This window comes from Natrix helvetica (assembly GCF_964273705.1).
Source record: "Natrix helvetica genome assembly, chromosome: 2".
NCBI classification, from domain to species: Eukaryota; Metazoa; Chordata; class Lepidosauria; order Squamata; family Natricidae; genus Natrix; species Natrix helvetica.
Genome location: NC_138552.1, coordinates 173274761 through 173295986, shown reverse-complemented (window position 1 = coordinate 173295986; position 21226 = coordinate 173274761). Strand labels below are relative to the sequence as shown.

Sequence of the window (21226 nt, the reverse complement as noted above, 5' to 3'; positions counted from 1 at the left end):
TTGTCCTTCTTTAGCCTTCCAGTAACATCCTTAGCTTTGAGTTTTAAATTCAGATGTCAGCACATTTTCAAACCTTCCACACCAGGAATTGCCCAGGTTCTAGTTGCTTGGAAGATTTCCAATAAACTTCTGTAGTCACACAAAGGGCATAGTACTTTGGGCTAGTCTCCAAATCTTGTCAGCACTAGTTCCTGCCGCTTCTCTAAATAGCCCTTAACCCTTCTCTTCAGAGTTCCTGGAAGACAAATGTTTCCTCCATTAGCTTACTTACCTGACCCATTATGATTCAATGGTGCCTTTTCATCTCACGCTTCTTGTGGTTTCCATACCCTCCTGCTGATCACAACTAGCATTTATGTTTATCTGTTAACAGGACTTCATATTTTAATTATTTTCTCCTGTATATAAATGGAGTTTTTCAAACACTGAAGGATATTGCAAAATAAAATGGAATGATTAACATTTGAAACAGACTGAGACTAACTCAAGACTAACTCATTTGCTAGATAATAGGTGCAACAAATGAGATGCGGACTTATAGGTATTCAGCCCCTGAGCCATAGAGATTTTAAAGGTGGCAGCCAACATTGTGAATTGCATCTGGCATCAGACCAGAAGGGTAATGTCTGAAAGATAAAGTACTGGGGGTCTTCAACTTACAACAGTTCATTTAGTGACTGTATGAAATTACAATGGCACTGAAAAAAGTGACATGAATTTTTCTCACCCTTATGACTGTTGCAGCCATCCCCATGGTCATGTGATCAAAATTCAGATGCTTGGCAACTGGTTCATATTTATGATGGTTGCAGTGTCCTGGGGTCATGTCATCCACCTTTTGTGACCTTCTGACAAGCAAAGTCAACGGGGAAGCCAGATTCACTTAACAACTGTGTTTCCAATTTAACAACAGTGGTGAGAAAGATGGGGAAATGGGGCAAAAGTCACAGCTCTTTCATTTAGCAACAGAAATTTTGGACTCAATTGTGGTTATAAGTCGAGGACTACCTGTATCTGGAATCTAACAGGACTGCTGCATGCTGGACCATTGAAACTTCTTGAGATGGCCTTCTAGCAAGCCTCATGCAGAAGTCCCACCATGAGCTGACACCATCATGAATAACCATGCACAGATCTCCTAATCCAGGAATCTGGCTATGTTTGGAACATCACATGTAGCTGTGCAAAGGCTCTCCTCAACAAAACCTCCATTTCATGGAATTATAAATGCCATCAACATAAAATGAAGCTCGCTCAGAGGCTGAAATACACCAAATAAATGAGATGAAGAGTGCGAAGTAGAGGAGAGAGGTAAGGGAAGAAGAGAGGTATAGGAGAGAGGGCGGGGGGGGGGTGGGAAGAGGAGAGAAAGAAGGAGTGGAAAGGGGATAGAGGAGAAGGAGAGAGGAAGGGGAAGTGGAGAAGAGAAGGACGACAGAGGGAAGAAAGGAGGTAGGGAGGAGGAGGAGACAATGAGAAGATAGTGATGAATATGGTACAAATACAGTGTATGGAGAGCAGAAGAGCCAAAAATTGTTTTTGTGAGTTGATGGTAAGATGAATTGATGTAAACATTTAACAATATAATATGATGTTGGTTATGTAATACTATACATGTGGTTATTTGTTATGAAAATAAAAAAATAAAAAAAACTTTATAAAAAACACATAATCTCCATTTCAGAGGTGGGTTGCTGCTGGTTTGGCCCAGTTCGGCTGAATCGTTAGTGGAATTCCGGCCTAGGTTGCAGAACTGGCAGCAACCCAGGCATGCTACGCCCCCGAACTGGGCCGCCACCATTTTGGTTTTTAGTGACTGCGCGTGGGCAGTTCACTGTAAATTGTTCTGCACATGCATGAAGAACAATTTATATTGAACAGAGTGTGCAGCGTGCTCAGGCGGATTGCGAACTGGTAGTAAAACCAGCAGCAACCTGCCCCTGCTCTATTTACATTCACGTAGGAGCTATGAAAGAGCCCCTTTCCACTCCTGTAAGCCAGATTTGTTCAGAGCAGGATGAGTTCATCTGGAAATAGAGATGAAATAATTTCAGACTCAATTGGCTTTTGACTCCTCAGCCATTTTCATTTGGTTAGAGTTCAGTCCTACCCAGAACCTAAAAATGTTTGGGCACCGTGTCAGAAATTCTGCTATATCCTCTGCCTGGTTAGGGACAGAGAGATATAACCGGGTATTATTTTCACATGGATGACACATCACTCTGAATCAATGAATGACCTCACCCAATGGTTTCATCTACAGTAGATATTAAACAATGTAGGAAACAGACTTTTCTGGTTCAGATTACCTCTTAGCAGCAGATGTGGAGATTTGATGTATATACTGCATAATTTTCCAGAAATCTTGTGGAATTATTTCTCAAGAGCTGCTAAAATTGATGGTTAATTTGGAGGTTAGAATAACAACCTTTTATTTCTTTTAGTTATACATATGTTTGTATGTGTATATGGATACACACACACACACACACACCCTCTTCTGTCTTGTTCGCATTCTTCCACCAGAACAATATTAACATAGAAGCAAGAAATAATTTGGGTACTACTAGTTCATGTGTTGTTTGAATATATTTGAAATTGAATCCTCCATCTTCTGAATGCAAAAATCGAATACTATTTTTCAATTGGAAACTAACACATTGTAGCTCCTTTTAAGGAATTATTTTAAAACTACATTTTTTAATATTGGTATCCAAATTAATATTTTTTCCATGAAAACATCCATGGAATATCCTGACTGAAGTATTTTAATCCCTCTGTAAATTGCACACTATAACTAACTTTGGAGTCTCTTCCCAGGATAAATGAGCCAAGTTATTTTGATCATTTTCTCATAAAATAGAGTATCTGTAAGGATTCATTTTACATTCAACTTTCCTTGAACAAAGTACCCCAAGCAGGACAAGGCAACCTTACATTTTGCAACATCTTTTAAAAATGACAAGCTTAATAATTTAATGTTAGTAATTTAGTGAAATATCCAAAAGTCACGACAAACTTGATTTTTAATCCTTAAGAAAATGTAAGGAATTAAAAAAAAACCCATATTGTAAATACCTCATGTTATAACAATTTAGGGATAACATACCTTTAGTTCTATGACTTTTAGGCTGTTAGAAAACTGTTAATGGGATACCATGGGAATATACACATTAACTATCTTAAATATGTCATCAGTGCCCAAAGATAGCCAAATTTGGTTTGGAGATTCTGTTTCTGACTTGCATGTTTCTAAAAGTAGTTTGCAACTACCTCTCTGCAGTTGATCATATTATAGGGCCAAAAAACTCAAACTGATGTGAAGACTGGTAATTATAACTAAAGCTGTTCAATTTTTTTTTAAAGAGCTGCTTTGGAATATGTGACTGTACTTAGGCCACAGCTTTTTTTGAATCATTAAACCAATCATATAATTTTCCACACTCACAAAATGCTCCCAACTGCCTCTTTGTGCATATGTATAATATTTATTGAATCTTCCATGCCGGTCTTTCTGATCTTAGTTTATAATGTTGGCAAACATTTTTTCTAGAATTCATGCTCATTAAATCAGGATGGAGTCTAACTGATTTGAACCTGGTTAACTGAGGTTCTGCCTCAGTCCAGGGATGAAATTCAGCAGGTTCTGAACAGTTCTGGAACCGGTAGTGGAAATTTTGAGTAGTTTGGAGAACTGGCAACTTTCCTGTGTGCTGCTTGGAGAGTCCAAGCAAGGGTTAAATTCTGTCCTTCTGCCCAATGGACTGGATTGAAATTTCTGACCATGCCTCCTGGTCTCTCGATACATTCAGTTTTTCAATTCAGTCCATTGCCCATTCGGACATATTTTACACTCTCTCTAGAGATTTTTTTACCTTTGTTAGTTGTATCCTTTAAAGTGAAGCTTATTTTTTCCTTTGTTTCCTTATTTAAACCTTTCCTTCGAGTCAGAGACTTTATTTGCAGCATTTAATCGACCTTTCAAGGAGCCGGCAGAGTGCTTTGATTCTCTAGACATCCCGGGGTTTTTCCGGGCGCTGGGAGACAGGTGACTGGCTCTTTACTGCCAGGGTTTGTCCATTTGGCGACCCATGCGGCGAGACGCCCGAAGACATTGTCGGGTTTCTCCAGTGACGAAGAGCCGACTGACAGCTGGTTTTCTCCTTGCAGAGCCAGGGCAATGTGGTTGTCTCTCTGGGCACCGCCATTTTGTGCCGTCCCCTCCCGGTGGCCATTTTGGAGTACCAAATTTCCCTTCTGTTTGCCGCGTTCTTTCAGCACCAGTTGGAGAGAGACTGGACAGTGATCGGAACGCTCTCTCACCGCGGTGGGTTACCAGGCGAAATTTCGGAGGTCTTTGGCCGCGGCCATCCTCTACGTCTTGCTTCTTGACCCTGATGGCTTCTCGCCTCATCTCTTCCCCCCGGCAGCATTTTTTGGTGTCCTTTTGGCGCACTCTTGCCCTCTTCTCGGCGAACGTGGTGGCAATCAATCCACCTCTCAGCCCTTCTGCCCAGCGAGCGCAGCATCCAAATTATCCATCATGGCAGATGAAATCTCCTTGGATCCTCTTCCAGCAGGCCAGTCCTCTAATCAGACGGGGCCCTATCTAAGGAAGGTGGGCAGGGCTGCCAGAGAGGCCATTGGGGGGGGGGACCAGGGCCACCAAGCCTTATTCCAGAAAAGCTACTAAGGTGAAGGAGAAAGATGCTATCAGGCGCTAAAAGCCCTGGAGAAAGAATTTGCGAAGGTTCAAAGGCAGATTGTGGCACATGTCCACCAGCCAGATCAGCCAGGAAGCCCTATTGGTCAGGATCTAGTTGGGCCCCCTCCTCCTCCTTCTATATATGAGAGTGGAGGTTTTTCCTGGGATGTTTCCCTATCTGCGGGGTCCAGGTCTCCTTCCCCCTCCCTGAGTGTGTGTGTGTGTGTGTGTGCAGATTTATTTGAGTGTGAGTTGGTTTCCGAGAGGGAGGGCTCTCCCTCTCCTGATCCTCTAGCTAGAGACCCCATGCTCAGACCCACTGAGGTGGGGAGCTGCCCAGTGGAGGACCAGGGCCCGAGCCTCTCAGCAGAAATGAGGGAAATCATTGCTACAGCAATCAGCCAGGGGATAGCCAAGGGTCTCCAGAGGTGTGAACTGGAACCACAGGCCCCTCCGCCCCCCCCAGCCCCCCCAGCTCTGCAGCCCTCTCAGGGCCCCCTGAGAGCGATCCCATTCTCACAGGCCTTCCTCTCCTCCTCCATCGGTGGTCAGTGCTGAGTCAGTGTGGGATGATGAAGACATTGGGGGTCATGAGTTATCAGATGATGAGAACATCGTTCCGGACAAACCGGCCTTTGCTGGCTTGTTCCAACCATCCTTATTTAAGGCTATTCTATTTAAGGCCAAGGTGTCCACCCACATGGAGGTGGCAGTTTCCCTGGATCAGGCAGCTGCGGATCCTACAGTAAAGGCCTGTTTGATAAGAAGGTTCCCGCCCAGGAGATTGTTCCTTCTCCCAAACTCTTTGAAGACATGGTCCAGCGCCAGTGGGTCCAGCCTGGGACCTGGGCCACTCCGGAGGGAAACAACAAATGCCTTTACTCAGTGGATCTCAACATGGAGGAGCTTCTTAAGCTCCCTTCCGTTGACCCTCCAGTTCAAGCTCTCACATCCTCTTCAGTGCTCCCACCTGACCTTCTAGAGGGCCTTAAGGCGGAGGACAAAAGAGCTGAACGGGCTTGCCACAAGACCCATCAAGCAGCAGCTTGGGCCATTAAGGTGGCCACCTCCGCCTCATTCTTTCATAGCGCCACGATAGCCTGGCTTCGCCAGTTACTTACTAGGCTCCCGGCAGGGGACACCAGACTGTGGCACGATGTAAACAAAATTGTGGCCACGGTGGAATACTCTGCAGATGCCACTCTTAATGCTGCGAAGTTCGCTTCGCGTGCCATGGCCTCTAACGTCACCTCTCGTAGGCTCCTATGGCCCACGCCACTGGAACGCGGACATGCGCTCAAAATGGAAGCTTGCTTCTGCCCCCTTTAAAGGCGGCAAGTTATTTGGGGAGGTCCTTGACTCAGTTTTTATTGAGAACAAGGATAAGCGGAAGGTGATGCCTTCGGTTTCCCAGAAACCGGACTGCAGGTCGACCTCCTTCTTCCGCAGGCAGACCTCCTGTCCAACTGATCCTCCTACCAGCAATTCCTCCTTTCAGCGTTCCTATGCCCAGGGGATGGATCGCAATCAGGATAGGCAGCCATTTTGGGACAGGGCCCGTCAGCAGCCCTACTCCTGTCATCCCTTTCGGGGAGGGTTTGGAAACAGGCCCTTCTGTTGAAACAAGTGACCAGCATCCCAATCCTCCCATAGGGGGGCGGCTGCAACTCTTTGCTGCCTGGTGGGGGGAGATTACCTCGGATGAGTGGGTGCTTCAAATGATTTGGATAGGCCTCACTCTGGAATTTCTCTCCCCCCCACGCCACTTTATTCGTTGTCCGACTCCCAGGTGTTCCACCAAGAGGGGCCTTATGGAAGCCGAGATCATCATCTCAAGGAGATCAGGGCCATAGAAACATTTCCCCTGGGCAAGAACGCAAGGGGTTCTATTCCATTCTATTTCTAGTACCCAAAAGCTCGGGTGGTGGTGGTGGAGAGCGATAATAGATCTGAAGAAGTTGAACCAATATGTGGCCTACAAAAAGTTCAAAATGCAGTCCCTCCCATCCATCTTGGGCTGCATTCGACAGGGGGACTTCTTAACATAGACTTGAAGGAGGCGTACCTCCATGTCCCCATCAGACCCGAGCACAAGTGCTCCCTGAGATTCTTCTACGCCGGGTCCCACTTTCAGTACAGGGCTCTTCTATTTGGCCTGTTGTCAGCCCCAAGGACATTTACAAAGATCCTGTCTGATGTCGCCAGCCACTTAAGAATGCGACCGATCCTCCTACAGTGCTACCTCAACGACATATTGATTCAGTTGTCACTGCCGGCGCAAGCAGCATGAGACCTGCACATCACCATGTGGACGTTACAGAACTACGTGTTTATCATCAACTGAAATCTGCCATCAAATGAAAGTTGATAATAAAAAATTTAGTTAATTTTTGGTGATTAATAAGTAGGAATTTTAGTTTTTTGTAGATTGTTTTAGATTGTTCTTAAATGTTTATTCATTAACAAGTAATTATCTACAATAATAATAATGAAATGATAATCTTAACTAATAAAAGCAACTTGGATATAAATTGCAAATTGGGACCTGGGAAAAAGACTTATAAATTTTATTAACAAATTTTTGTTTAGATTTTGTTATAAAGATGTAATATTTTTTGGGTCTGATGAGAGGAGATGTGATATAAATAGTAAATGATTTTTATTTAACTACAATAATAACAATGAAATGTTAGTGGATAATGTTTAATGATTTATACATGTGTGGTATTGGTAAAAGCAAATTAGATACAAGCTCTAAATAGTGAGTTGGGGGGAAAAGGGGGGGAATGCTTAGATATTTTATTAATTGATTTTTTTTCAGAATATGTTATAAAGGTGTAATGTTATTGGAGGTTTATTGAAATTGCTAATGAATGCCAGTAGGTGGTTGTGTCTTTAAACACAAATGATTTCGGATAAAAGCACGTTTAAATAATTCTAGTTAAATGAGAATAGCGATACATTGATAGTAACATAAAGATTTTTGATTTAAAATGTACAATTCAATGTGAATGAAGTATAAGTAATGATTGTGGTAGAAACGCGTAAAATTTATTTGTAACCAATTGACATGCTTTCTACAAGATGTAATGAAGGATGATTCTTTTTTTGTGTTTTTGTTTAATTAAAACAATAAAAAAAATGCGACCGATCCGCCTACAGTGCTACCTCGACGACATATTGATTCAGTTGTCGCCACCGGCGCAAGCAGCACGAGACCTGTGCATCACCATGTGGACTTACAGAACTACGTGTTTACCATCAACCTCGAAAAGAGCCACTTGGCTCCAGTCACCAGGATTCTGCACTTGGGGACGTGATAGACACCTCATCTTGCCAAGTCTTCCTGTCACCAGACCGCATTAAAAGTCTTCAAGAACTGGTTCAACGGGTCTGCCTCTCCCCCAGCACTCGTATTGTCACCCTGTCGCAGTTGCTGGGGAAGATGATCTCGTGTCTCTCGATCGTTCCTTGGGCGAGACTCCACACAAGAGATCTACAATGGTTTCTCTTGCCAATGCAGAGAGCGAAGACCAGCAATTCACCAGTCAAGGTACGTCTACCTGCCAAGGTCCTTCGGTCTCTCTGGTGGTGGCTGTCCCCAGCCCTCCTGAAAGGGATTTGCTTCAAAGAACCACCCAGGCTGACCGTCACAACCGACGCCAGCCTCTTCGGCTGGGGAGCTCACCTGCACACCCTAGTGGCTCAAGGACAGTGGTCAGCTCACGACCTCTTGCACAACATCAATTGGTTGGAGCTGAAGGCAGTCAGACTAGCGCTTCGGAGATTCCAGCACAACATCCAGCATCACCATATCCTTGTCCTCACCGACAATGTTACAACGAAGGCGCACATAAATCACCAAGGGGATACCAGGTCCAGATCTCTCATGATGGAGGCGGAGGCGATTGGCCGGTGGGCGGAACGTCACCTGCAGTCCATTTGGGCGGATCACATCTCCGGGGTGAACAACATCCAGGCAGATTGGCTGAGCCGGACCATCCTAGACAACTCAGAGTGGCGCCTCCATCCGCGCCTCTTCCACCAATTGTCTCAGAGTTTCGGTCATCCCCTGGTCGACCTGTTTGCCACTCCGGAGAATGCTCAGCTCCCCCACTTTTTCACCAGATTGCAGTGTTCCCAGGTGGAAGGGGTCAACGTTCTCCAATGCTCCTGGCCCCTGGGACTACTTTACGCCTTCCCTCCACTGGCACTCATTCCCAGATTGATCAGGAAGATACTGGAGGAGCAGGCAGAGGTCCTTGTGGTGGCTCCATATTGGCCCCGGCGGACATGGTTTGCTGATCTGACTTGCCTTTCCATCACACATCCCTGGAGGATCTCTCTCAGTCAGAACGGTTATGCATCTGGAACCCCAGTGGCTCAAGCTAACCGTATGGCACTTGAGAGGGACCTCCTGAGGAGAGCCAAGTATTCCACCAAAGTCATCAACACCATTCAAGCCTCCAGACAACCCTCCACCAAAGGGATCTATGACACCACCTGGACCACCTTTGCTAGCTGGTGCATGAAACGTCGTCTTCAACCAACAGCCACTTCCCTTCCTCAAACTCTGGAGTTTCTACAGGAGGGCCTTGATAGAGGGCTAGCTACTAACACCCTAGGACACCAGGTAGCAGCTTTATCCACCGTGCTCTCACATGGCAACAATCAGCCATTCAGCAGGCACCTGGTGATGCGTAGTTTCCTGCGTGGAGCTTCAAACCTGAGTCCCCAGGTCATCCCTTCCTGGGACCTTTCCACTGTGCTCGGTGCTTACCTTCCCCCCTTTTGAGCCAGTACGTCATTCGTCCTAACAACACCTGACTCTTAAAACTGCCTGCCTTGTTGCAATTACCTCAGCCTGCATGGTCTCAGAAGTTGCAGCTCTGTCAGTCCAAGACGATTTGTATACCATCCACTCAGACAGAGTTGTCCTCCGTCTCGATCCGTCATTCTTACCGAAGGTTAATTCATATTTTCACTGTGCTCAGGAAGTTGTTCTTCCAGACTTTTGTCCACGCCCAAATCACCCAAGGGAGCATCGTTGGCACTCCCTCGATGTTTGGAGGGCAGTTAAGAGGTACATCAAAAGCACGGCTTCTTTTCGTCGGTCGGAGGCCTTGTTCGTCGCTTTTCAACTGCCCCCTTTGGGTTGAAAGGTCACCTTGTCTACCATTGGGAGATGGATCAAGACTTGCATCTCCCTTGCCTACGAACAGCAGGACAGACCCTTTTCTTCTCGAGTAACTGCGCACTCCACACATAGTGCGGCCACAACGGCAGCCTGGGCCACTCAGGCGTCGGTTGAGGAGATCTGCAAAGCGGTGACTTGGGTGTGAACCCATCATTATTTGTTAGACACTACAAATGGGACAAATTTGCATCTGCAGAAGCTGCCTTTGGCAGGAGAGTGTTGCAAGCTGTTGTTTCAGAGACATAATAGGGTTGGGTTGTTGTTCTTTTTGTTCCTGCCCTTGGACATATTTTGCTTGGGTATCTCCCTTGCTGGGACTCTCCAAGCAGCGCACAGGGAAATGACCATTGGCTTACCTGAAGGGTCCTTTTCTGTGCACTGCGGGAGAGTCCAACCCCACCCTGGGATTACTTAACTTCCATTGGATTTGTTCTTTCTTTTTGTCTGTGGATGTTTGGGACGGATGGAACATTGACATTGACTTACCTTTTCGGGACCATGCCTTCATTGAAAAACTCAATATACCAAGAGACCAGGAGGCATGGTCAGAAATTTCAATCCAATCCATTGGGCAGAAGGACAGAATTTAACCCTTGCTTGGACTCTCCCGCAGCGCACAGAAAAGGACCCTTCAGGTAAATCAATGGTCAATACCACCTCTGGCTGGCCCCAGAATGACCCCACCCTGGGCGGGAATGGAGATTTTGCAATATCCTTCTCCCAGGAGTGGAGAGGGAATGGGGATTTTGCAGTATCCTTCCCCTGAAGAGGGGTGGGAATGACAATTTTGCAATATCCTTCCGCTGTCACGCCCACCAAGCCATGCCCACAGAACCGGTAGTAAAAAAAATTGAATTTCACCACTGCCTCAGTCCCATAGTATCCTCTGTCCTGTCCAGTTTGATCTGGCAGAGTTGGCCCATTTGGGGTTTCTTTAGTTAAATAATGTGATTCCCTGGAAGCACATATTCTCTATGGTAGAGAATACCTGTAGAGATTGTACCAGAAACCCTGATAGCCCCCACCCTGCTGCTATTTTGAAGGGCCTTAAAGGCTTGGCTGTCCTCTCAGGCCTTTAATGAGGGAGAATAAAACCTCCTTTGCACTGTGTGGGTCTGCTTATTTTTTCCATACCAGTCCAGTTTCTGTCACCTTGCTATATTTTATTTGTTACATTTATTCCCCCTATATTTTATTTGTTACTTTTATTCCCCCTCCTCCTCCTTTCTTGTGAGCCGTCCACAGTAAATACAATAAAGACACTTCAATAGTGTTGCTTTTTATGTATTTTTTTAAGACTTTTAAACGAACAGGTTTGAAGTAAAATGTTAAAATCCCTTCATTTTACAATTGTAATCATCCTCTAATCCTTCTTGAGTAAGTGATTACAGTGCAGAAGTCTCCATGATTGGATTTAGGCAAGAGTTGGTTTTCACACACACCTGTCTCTAGATTAGTGACTTTAGCATGCCTAGAACAGCATGACATCCTTTGGGTAAATTGGGCTTTTGTTATGCTGGTGGGAATCATTTCAAAATATGTGTGACCTGTCTGATACTGTGCATATTGTTGGTACCGATATCAAAGCTAACAGCCTAGTCTATTTCTTCTGTAGCTTACTAAATACATTGTATGAAAGCTTTAACTGATCAAAGGCATGAGTGGCCAAAGGCTCATTTGGTGAGTAGCATGGCATACAGAAGATTGTCCTTGAAATACAGAAAGACTAAATGAAAAAGAACAAGAATGAATAGATGAAATGAAAGATTTTTTTTAAAAAAACCAGGTGATTAATGGGTGATTAAATAGAGGAAAAGCTGATATCTTCCAAGGTATACTGTAAAATATTTAATACGCTTTCTCTAAACAAAACTTAAGTGTCATTGCATTATAAGCTGAATGTGATTAATTAATACAGGGCAAATCACTAACAAAACTAAAAACAGTGAGCAATATATTAAATTAATTCTGAAAGTTGTATGTCAAATTAAGATATAATTGTAGGTAGGTGGAAGGAAGGAAGGAAGGAATATTTTAAAAATAATTTAAAGTTTGAATTACTTCCTTACAGAGGACTCTTCATCACTTCCCATGATCGAGGACATATTGAAACATTGTTTAAAGCATGGCCTGAAACTAATATAAAGGTAAGGGTCTCTCAGATATATGTGCGTGCATGTTTAGAATCAGATCTAAAGGTTACTGGCATAAACAATAGTGTTGGGTTTTGCTTTGATGTAGGAATGTCCCATGAAAATGCCATCAATCCATGTTTCAGAGAAAACATGCTGGCACTTTTTCTAACATGGTAGGGAATATTTTAAATGTAGGGAATATTCGAACATAGAACCTTTTGACCATAATATTAAATATTAAAACTAATAAAAGTACCTTTGTCAGTTTGGATCTGATATAGTAAAATGCCTTGAAGTTTATTTAAATTAGTTTAAATAAACTAGTAGTTTGTAATGCTTTTTTTCTTCAAAAGCACTACAAAGAATAACTTTAAATGTTGAAGTTAAAATTGTTATGCAAAAAATGTTTTTGGGGTTTTTAAAAATTCCAACATACTGTATATGAAGGAATAAAAAATATTCATGTGATTTATAATATTTTAGTACAGGACGCACATTTTGATGTCAATGTTTATAGTAAGACATATTGGAAGATGTGCGATATTAGAGTGTTCAGTTAAATATGTTACATAAAACTTATCTTCACAACCCTTACAATCTTGCCAGGATGGCCTACTTAGCTTTTTCTATAAATATGTTTCAAAAGCAATAATGTGACCAGCATTGTTTATTAATTTTATATTTCTAAGAGAATGCATTGGGTCCTCCCCACCTTTTGACTTTTATTAAAATAGCAGGCTAATATGATTAAATCCACATTTCATGTGAGAACAGCATTGTCAGCTTATTAAAGATTTCCCTTTGATTTAGTGAGCTCTGAATGGGAGCACTGAAATTATTTGGGTACTTGGTATGCACCATCTCTACAGTGGAATGTATAATCTTCGCTAGATCTTGGCTGCCCTTTCAGGTATATGTGCTATCTATAAAGGCATGCAGGGTTGGTAGAGCAGGTGGTTTGCCAGTTGCTTCTGCACCATTGCCAGATCCTTCCCTATTATGTCAATTGGGAAGTAGCTGTGACAATAACCGATGGATCTTACCCCTCTCACCAGCTTACAGATATTTTCTTTTGGGGCCCGGACAGAAATTGTAATCATTGTGGAATGTTGCATTAGAATACCTGTTTCTTAAGCAACAATGGTTGTATTCTCCAAGGATTAGCACAGAAAAACCAGAAACAGATTATTTTTGTTTATAAATGTTGAAACTGCGGTGAAAAATACCTGGAGCAGAAGCTTTGGGTTACTGAGATTCTTTTTCTAAGAACTTTGGAAGTGCTATCTGCTTTAAAATAAAATTCTGGTAGCATCTGATTTATCAAGGATGGTTCGTGAATATGATTTATCTACAATTTAAACTATTTTCTTATTTGCACTATTCTACATATATTTTTTAAGTGGCAGCGGGGAAACTCTAGATAGAATAGGTCTTCTTATCTGCACATCAATTGACTACCATATATATGTCTTCAGCATCTCCTCCCTCATACTGCTTTTTTGCTTGTTTACTTATATGATTATAATCTGCTGTACTATTCAGGTGGCTAATATTCAGTAAAATGTGAAATGCAAACAATTGAAAAAAACTTAATCCCAATACTAATAGTAATTAGCTTTAAAAACCTGGCAAAAGGCATTTCCCTTGACAGATCTTCTAAAATGGAGATGTTTGCAGTTTGAGGCAATTCCACAGGTCCAGGAATAATGTGGGAGAAGACCTTCCATCGGTGAGATAGATGAGTTGTAGATGACAGGGTCTCTTCAGAAGGGCTCTCCTGCAGATTAATATATCCATACTATTGGGATGGGTGTTCCCTTAGACAATGAGGATCTAAGCCACGTAGGATTTCAGACGTCTATATCAATACATTAAATTGTGCCTAAAATCTGACATACTAATACCAGGATCCCTGTACTTTGTACTTAATAGTAGACTAATAACAATATTTTAAACCAGTTGCAATTCCCAGTCATTTCTCAGCATGTATTGTATTTTATTCTGCTTAGCTAATCAATCAAATATAAATAAACAGACCAATATTAAAGGATCAACGCAATCTCAAAAATGATAAGAATGGCAATACAAAAAGAAAAAAGTCCTAGAAATAATGTGATTACTAGAACAGCTCCAAAAATTTTAACTATGTTAATTGATTTTAATTTTAGCCAACTCTCATTCGCCCTCTCGACCCGTAATTCTTGATACCATGATATTCTGTAGATATACGAAAAACAACATAGATATATTTAATACATATTGTTAATGTCTTTATAGAGTCTTATTAACAAACCTGTGTTTTTTCCCCTAGTACTATAGTCTCACGTAGACTGCTTTGCAATTGTAACTCCGCAGCCATCTTTTTTTCTTTCTTTTCTCATCAACCCTGTCCTAATTTCCAGGAAATCCTGCTGGTTGGGAGGCTATATCAAAGAAAGCCTTTGCCCCAACTGTTTTTCTTTTTTGACCGACTGCTTCAACTGAGCAGTCATTTACTGGGGTTTTCTCACCCTCCAGCCATCCATATATCCAGGCCTATCTGGATTGCTTTCTCAAGGTTTACTAAATAAAAGGAGAAAGAAGGCTTTACTAGGTAAAAGAAAACATCTCCTTCAAAGTTCAATATTTTGGACATTTCTGAAAACAGGAGTGCCTGTGCAGGAAAGCAATGGGGGATGACCTATGGGTAGATGCCAATTTGAGGAGTTGCAATTATTCATATAGAATTGTTAAGAGGGACTTACATGAGAGAGGAAGGGAAAATGAAAGGGCTGGCTGGACCCACTGCTGCATGCTGGCACAGGATGTGTCCCTGGAACAAATGTGACAGTTGGGTTGATAAAGGCTCCCTACACCTAACTGGTTGATAATCAATAGCCTTAAGAAATTAAATCCTTAAGTTGGAAAATAAGAACTGGAAATAGCACGGCATCATTACTCAGAGTTGGAAATGTACATCACAAAGCATGAATCATTGCTCAGAGGAGTTAAAGCAATGTGTTGAACAGTTACGTTTTTTAGTGCAAATGTTCAGTATTTTGGTGCTCGGCTATTCATGCTCAATCACATATATTGTTTTAATAACAGGATTACTAAGTCTATTTTCCCCTTTGCATCACAGCAAGATATTGCAATTTTTATTAGAGCATCCATTAAAAAGAAATTGTTAGCCAGAACTCTCCAATGAAGGAGGCAGTAGAAACTGCAGATGCCAACTGTTGTCTTAAACACACACGCACACTGTACCAGAGAGTTACATTTTTATTTGCTTTATCTAAACCCCTAAGGAAGAAAATTATACCCACTGGTATTTTTTCTTTTATCAAAAATATATTTTATATTTGTGAGACTATTGACAAATTTTAAAAATAGATAATGTTCGCCCATTTCTTTCACTGTTTTGTATTTTCTGCCAAATCTGCTCTGGGAGAATAGGCAACTCTCTGGAATAGCAGGGGGGAAAGGGAAATTGTTTTTAAAAATGCCTTATTGCCTTTTATTAGTAGGCAACTAATTAGTTTATTAGACCCACTATCCATTCTGGAAATAAAAGGGCATCATTAAAGGGAATCTAGTGTGCTCACTTTGTTTGTCATGTGTTGTTTCTCATGTAGTGATTGAATTCACTTAGCCCATATAATTGATTGACCAAAGATTTATTTTCTTTAATTATGGCCTTAAGAAAATACAGTATTTCTTCTTTCTTTCTTTCTTTCTTTCTTTCTTTCTTTCTTTCTTTCTTTCTTTCTTTCTTTCTTTCTTTCTTTCTTTCTTTCTTTCTTTCTTTCTTTCTTTCTTCCTTCCTTCCTTCCTTCCTTCCTTCCTTCCTTTCTTTCTTTCTTTCTTTCTTGTTATTTAGAAAATGATAATATCAAGACAGAGCTTAAAACTGCTCATAACAAAGAATTCAGGATACCTTTGCAGTTTTATAACGCTTACCATACTTTTTCCATAGGCGATTGTGGTGACTGATGGAGAACGTATTCTTGGCCTTGGAGACCTAGGTTGTTATGGAATGGGCATCCCGGTGGGTAAACTAGCACTTTACACAGCATGTGGAGGAGTAAAGCCCCAGGAGTGTCTGCCCGTTATGCTCGACGTGGGAACTGACAATGAGGTAACTGTTCTTTCATGCTGATGTCAGTATTTGACATATTTCAAGAGAAAAATAGGCAAAACTGTGCAGTAATGTTTGCCTATTCAGAGAAAAGATACAATGTGTTTTAACATTTTCTCCAGAAAAACAATCTTTTCTAGCAATAACACAGAGGTGTAATTTGTTAATTCCTAGTGTTTATCCCAGTTCCATTCTAGCCTGTAAACACTGAGACTTTTGCTCCAACAAGGATCATACTATCCTGAGTAGTACAGTTGGGACAAAACTGGATGGAAAGGAAGATCGGTGCAACTTTGAACAAGGTAGTGACTACTAGGTGATGTGTTAGGGCAGTGGTGGTGAACCTATGGCATGTGTGCCAGAGGTGGCACACAGAGCTCTCTCTGTGGGCACACACCGTCGCTCCAGCTCCATGTCTGTTTTGGGTCTCTGCCACTCATGCGCTCATGCCTCGCGCTGGCTAGCCTGTCTTCAGGTCTCTGCTGTGCATGTGCAGGGTGCGTGTGCATGTGTGGGGCATGGGGATGCGTGCCCCTACGCCTTGTAGTTTGAGCTTGTGCACTTTGGGCACTCAGTGCCTAAAAGGTACGCCATTACTGTGTTAGGGCATAATGATAGCCGACCTGTGCTTTATTCCTTACACGATTTTCTTACAATAATGCAATGTTTGTTACTTTAATAAGTAGGAACTGGGTTCTATTTATTCTGGCATGGAATAAGAGGCCAGATTCACATTTCATGCACATGCTGGATATCAACATTGCACTCCTTTCTCTAGTTCTCTTCATGTAGAATTTGGTTCTATAGGGAAAGAATGTTTGGTAGCAACTACTTGTATTACTGATATATTCATCCCAAGAAGACATACTGTACCGTCTCAGATTCTAAAACTGAAAAGGAAGTTGACTTTTTTTTTTTACACCAATGAACGAAACTGAAAATCAGGAAATGGTCCCAATTGTCTTTAATGCATAATAAGGTAGGCAGGCTGCAGTCTCATGAAATATTTGGTAGACAGCAAGCCATCGGTTTATAATAAAAGCAGACATATTAACACTGAGGTTCTATGTGATCAGAAGTATTCTGTATTGTTTTAGGGTTATTTGAAATGAGCTTCAATATTAATTGCATAAGGAGTATGACGTAGAAAAGGAAGTATTTGAAATACTGGCAAAATGTACAGTGAAGAAATTAAAAACATCAATTATTTACTAAATAGATGTAATCATTTATTACCACTGTTCCAGAAAACCTAAAGGAATATAAAGTTACTGCACAGTCTGTTCCCCAGATTTAAAGACAGACAAGCTTGGAATCAGTCTGAAAAGCAGAACCTATTGGTATACAGAGTCTATTACCCTCTTGTCAATTGAAGTTTAAAAAGATTCTTAGAAACTAAATCTGTTAGGTGAAATTGTTAGGTGAATTACTTGATGGAAACTTTTTGTTGTTGTTAAATGCTGTTTTTAATGGAAAAAACTGGAATGTTGGTTTAAATGTCAACCAGAACTTCCTGCACCTGACAGATCTGTTTAGTTTAGTTCTTAGTCAAAGAGCTATTTGCTCTGAGGCTGTGTCAGTAGAGCATTTTCACACAGTTTAGAACAACCTGTTGTTCATTAGCCGATACAAAAAAAAAAAAAAATCCTTGCAGAAGGATTTCCCCACCCTGAAGATTGGAAGTACTTTGAAATCCTTGCTTTCAGTGGTAGACTATGTAAGAAGCATAATTTATTTTCTTCCAAGTTCCATCTGATTTTTATTTCTAAATTATGAGCCAAATTGGAAAAATGGCAACCTCCGGCCCTCGGTGTTTTCCTTTGTTCCTTCAAGATTTCAAATATTGAAGGCCAGTTCTGGTTCCTGAAATGCGAGTTTGGTCTAAAGTGCTAAAATTTCTATTTAAATGTGTCTTTTAAAAACTTGGATCTCAGAGAGAATTCTTAACTTGATCTTCTTACATCTCAAGGGGGCGGGGGGGGGGGGGAAGAAAAACAGAGAACAAAGCCACAAGGACCAGGAAGCTTTTTAAGATAAACCACTTGTGGAAAAGGAATAAGCCTCTCAGATTAAATTTAGGAGGGTCTCTTGATAAAGGACAAATGTTGTGAATACATACCGTACAGTTTGGGAATTAGAAACGCATCTGTTCATTTTGCTTGAGAAATACTTGAATCTCAGAAGAAGTCAAATGGGAGAATTTGAATTATAACAAACTATTTTCTTCCTATGGAATAATAATAAATAAGAGTACTATCATGTTAAAAATGCCTTGCTTTAGATAATTGGGTTATAGTATCCTATCCAAAAGGTGGCTCAGTGGCTAAGATGCTGAGCTTGTCGATCAGAAAGGTTGGCAGTTTGGCGGTTCAAATCCCTAGCGCTGCGAAACAGAGTGAGCTCCTGTTACTTGTCCCAGCTTCTGCCAACCTAGCAGTTCAAAAGCATGTAAAAATGTAAGTAGAAAAATAGGGACCTGTGTAGAAGTAAGCAAGTGGAAAATAGTGTTCTGTGCGCCTTCGGCGTTTAGTCCAGTGGTGGGTTGCAGGCGGTACGCCCCGGTATGGGTGTACGGGTAACTGCCCGGAGCACCGGATACCATTCCGGTATGGTGCTCCAGAGGGCCCATCCGCCTGCCCGTCTTCCTTACCTGTCTTTAAACTCTTTGACGCCTGTGCGATGCTCCGCTGAGCAGCTGGAGCATCGCAGAGGCATCGCTGGAAGGTAGGATGCATGCGTGTGCTGTGCGCATGCATGCACTGCACATATTCATGTGGAGGATGCTGGGCCATGTTGCAACCGTACCGGTTGCAACGGGATCCGGAACCACCACTGGTTTAGTCAGGGACGTGCGGTCAAGGGAGGCAGGGGAGGCAGAGCCTCTCCGCTCTCATTATGAAAAGAAAAAAAAAAGGGAAAAGGGAAAAGGCATACATGGTCCCATTCCCCGCCTTCTTGAGTCAACATGAAGGGGACCACGGAGCACAGTCCCGCGGCTCGCACTCCGCAGTCCCCTTCATGTTGACTCAGGAAGGCAGGGAATGGGACCATGTGTGCTGAGGATTAGACAGCCTCAGCCTCCTGCACACGTGGTCCCATTCCCCGCCTTCCTGAGTCAACATGAAGGGGGCCGTGGATAGCCTCCTGAATGCGTGGTCCCATTCCCCGCCTTCCTGAGTCAACATGAAGGGGACCGCGGAGCACGCTCTGCGGTCCCCTTCATGTTGACTCAGGAAGGCGGGGAATGGGACCACGTGTGCAGGAGGCTGAGGCTGCCTCAGCCTCCTGCACACGTGGTCCCATTCCCCGCCTTCCTGATGACGTCACCAGCCTCACCAGCCATAAACCTCACCGCACGTCACTGGGTTTAGTCATACCAGCCTCATGACCTTGGAGACATTTTTGGACAGCACTGGCTCTTCGGCTTTGAAACGGAGATGAGCATCACCCCCTAGAGTCGGGAACGACTAGCACATATGTGCGAGGGGAACTTTTACCTTATCCTACCCAAATTGATATTCTCCTTCCCAATATATTAGGATAAAAATACCAGGAAAATTGGCATACTGAATAAGGAATTCTAAGAGTATTGTAGTAGTCCCAATCCATTCATCATTAGATTGAAAGAAGCTGCATATTGATCTGTTTGGTTTTCTCTTTTTTTGAAAATGAGTAAGGAACACTGTAGATATTTTAACATGCAGATAATTCAATCATGTACCCATTTATTTACACAGCAAATTTAATTCAAAAAGAGTGTTTTATATATATGCTGAATTATGTTAACCTCTGCCTTGAAACTCTTGAAAATGTAGCTGACCATGTTATTAAAACTGAAAATAAAGAATTGCGTTTCCGTATGGCCATAAAATTCCATCTCTGTATTTCAGCTGGAGTGAAATAGGTTTATTGGATTACTATCAAATAATCATTTGGAATGCCAAACAGTGAAGTTTATTAAAAGTTTCAGTTTGATGAGGCAGCTTTCTGGACAAAACCTATGCATTTCAACTAGAATGGAGTTGAGAAACTATGCCTATTGTTTCTTGTTCAATGTGATTATGGCAGCCTTGATTTAGGAGCCTAGAGCCACCAAGGAGGCAGCATATTCACATCAAAAAGCCTTAGAGATAGTCCTTGAGTTACAACCATTCATTTAGTGACAGTTCAAAGTTATAGTGGCATTAAAAAAAGCGGCTTTTGACCTTTTTCACACTTACTGACCATTGCGGCATCCCCATGGCCACATGATCAAAATTCATTCACTTGGCAACTGGCTCATATTTATGATGATTGCACTGTCGTGGGGTCATGTGATCCCCTTTTGTGACCTTCTGACAAGCAAAGTCAATGAATAAGTCAAATTCAGTTTACATCCATGTTGTTAGTTGCGAAGTCATGTCCGACCCATTGCGGCTCCATGGACAATCTTCCTCCAGGCCTTCCTGTCCTCTACCATCCTCTGGAATCCATTTAAGCTCACACCTACTGCTTCAGTTACAACATCCAGCCAATTTATTCTCTGTCGTCCCCTTCTTCTTCTGCCCTCAATCTTTCCCAGCATTAGGCTCTTCTCCAGTGAGTCCTTCCTTCTCATTAGGTGGCCAAAGTATATGAGTTTCATCTTCAGGATGTGGCCTTCTAAAGAGCAGTCAGGATTGATCTCCTCTAGGACTGACCAGTTTGATTGCCTTGCAGACCAAGGGACTCGCAGGAGACTTCTCCAGCACCAGACTTCAAAGGCCTCAATTCTTTGGCACTCAGCCTTTTTTATGGTAATAACTGCAGTGATTCACTTAACAACTGTGGCAAGAAAGGTTGTAAAATGGCACAAAACCTATTTAACAACTGTCTCACATAGCAACAGAAATTTTGGGCTACATTGTGGTTATAAGTCAAGGATGACCTCTGTTAGCCTCCTGTTCTTCTCTGATCCCTCCATATGACAACACTCCGCTTCCTTATGAGTATTTATCAGTTCTGCTGATATAGCATTCTTGTTCATATCCTTGCTACTTTTCTTTTCAAATCCCTCTCTCCAGAATCAACCTTCTTGAAAATAAACTCCTGTA

The 21226-nt window shown here is 42.3% G+C and overlaps 1 protein-coding gene across 1 annotated transcript in view; it reads left to right on the top strand.

The window, feature by feature from the left end:
* The window catches only part of ME1 (malic enzyme 1), a 111467-nt gene that overhangs the window by 38861 nt on the left and 51380 nt on the right, over positions 1-21226 (top strand). The window contains exons 4-5 of the mRNA XM_081945721.1: positions 11974-12049; positions 15993-16154. Of these exons, the coding sequence (XP_081801847.1) occupies positions 11974-12049; positions 15993-16154 (238 nt within the window). The remainder of the gene's footprint in view (positions 1-11973; positions 12050-15992; positions 16155-21226) is intronic.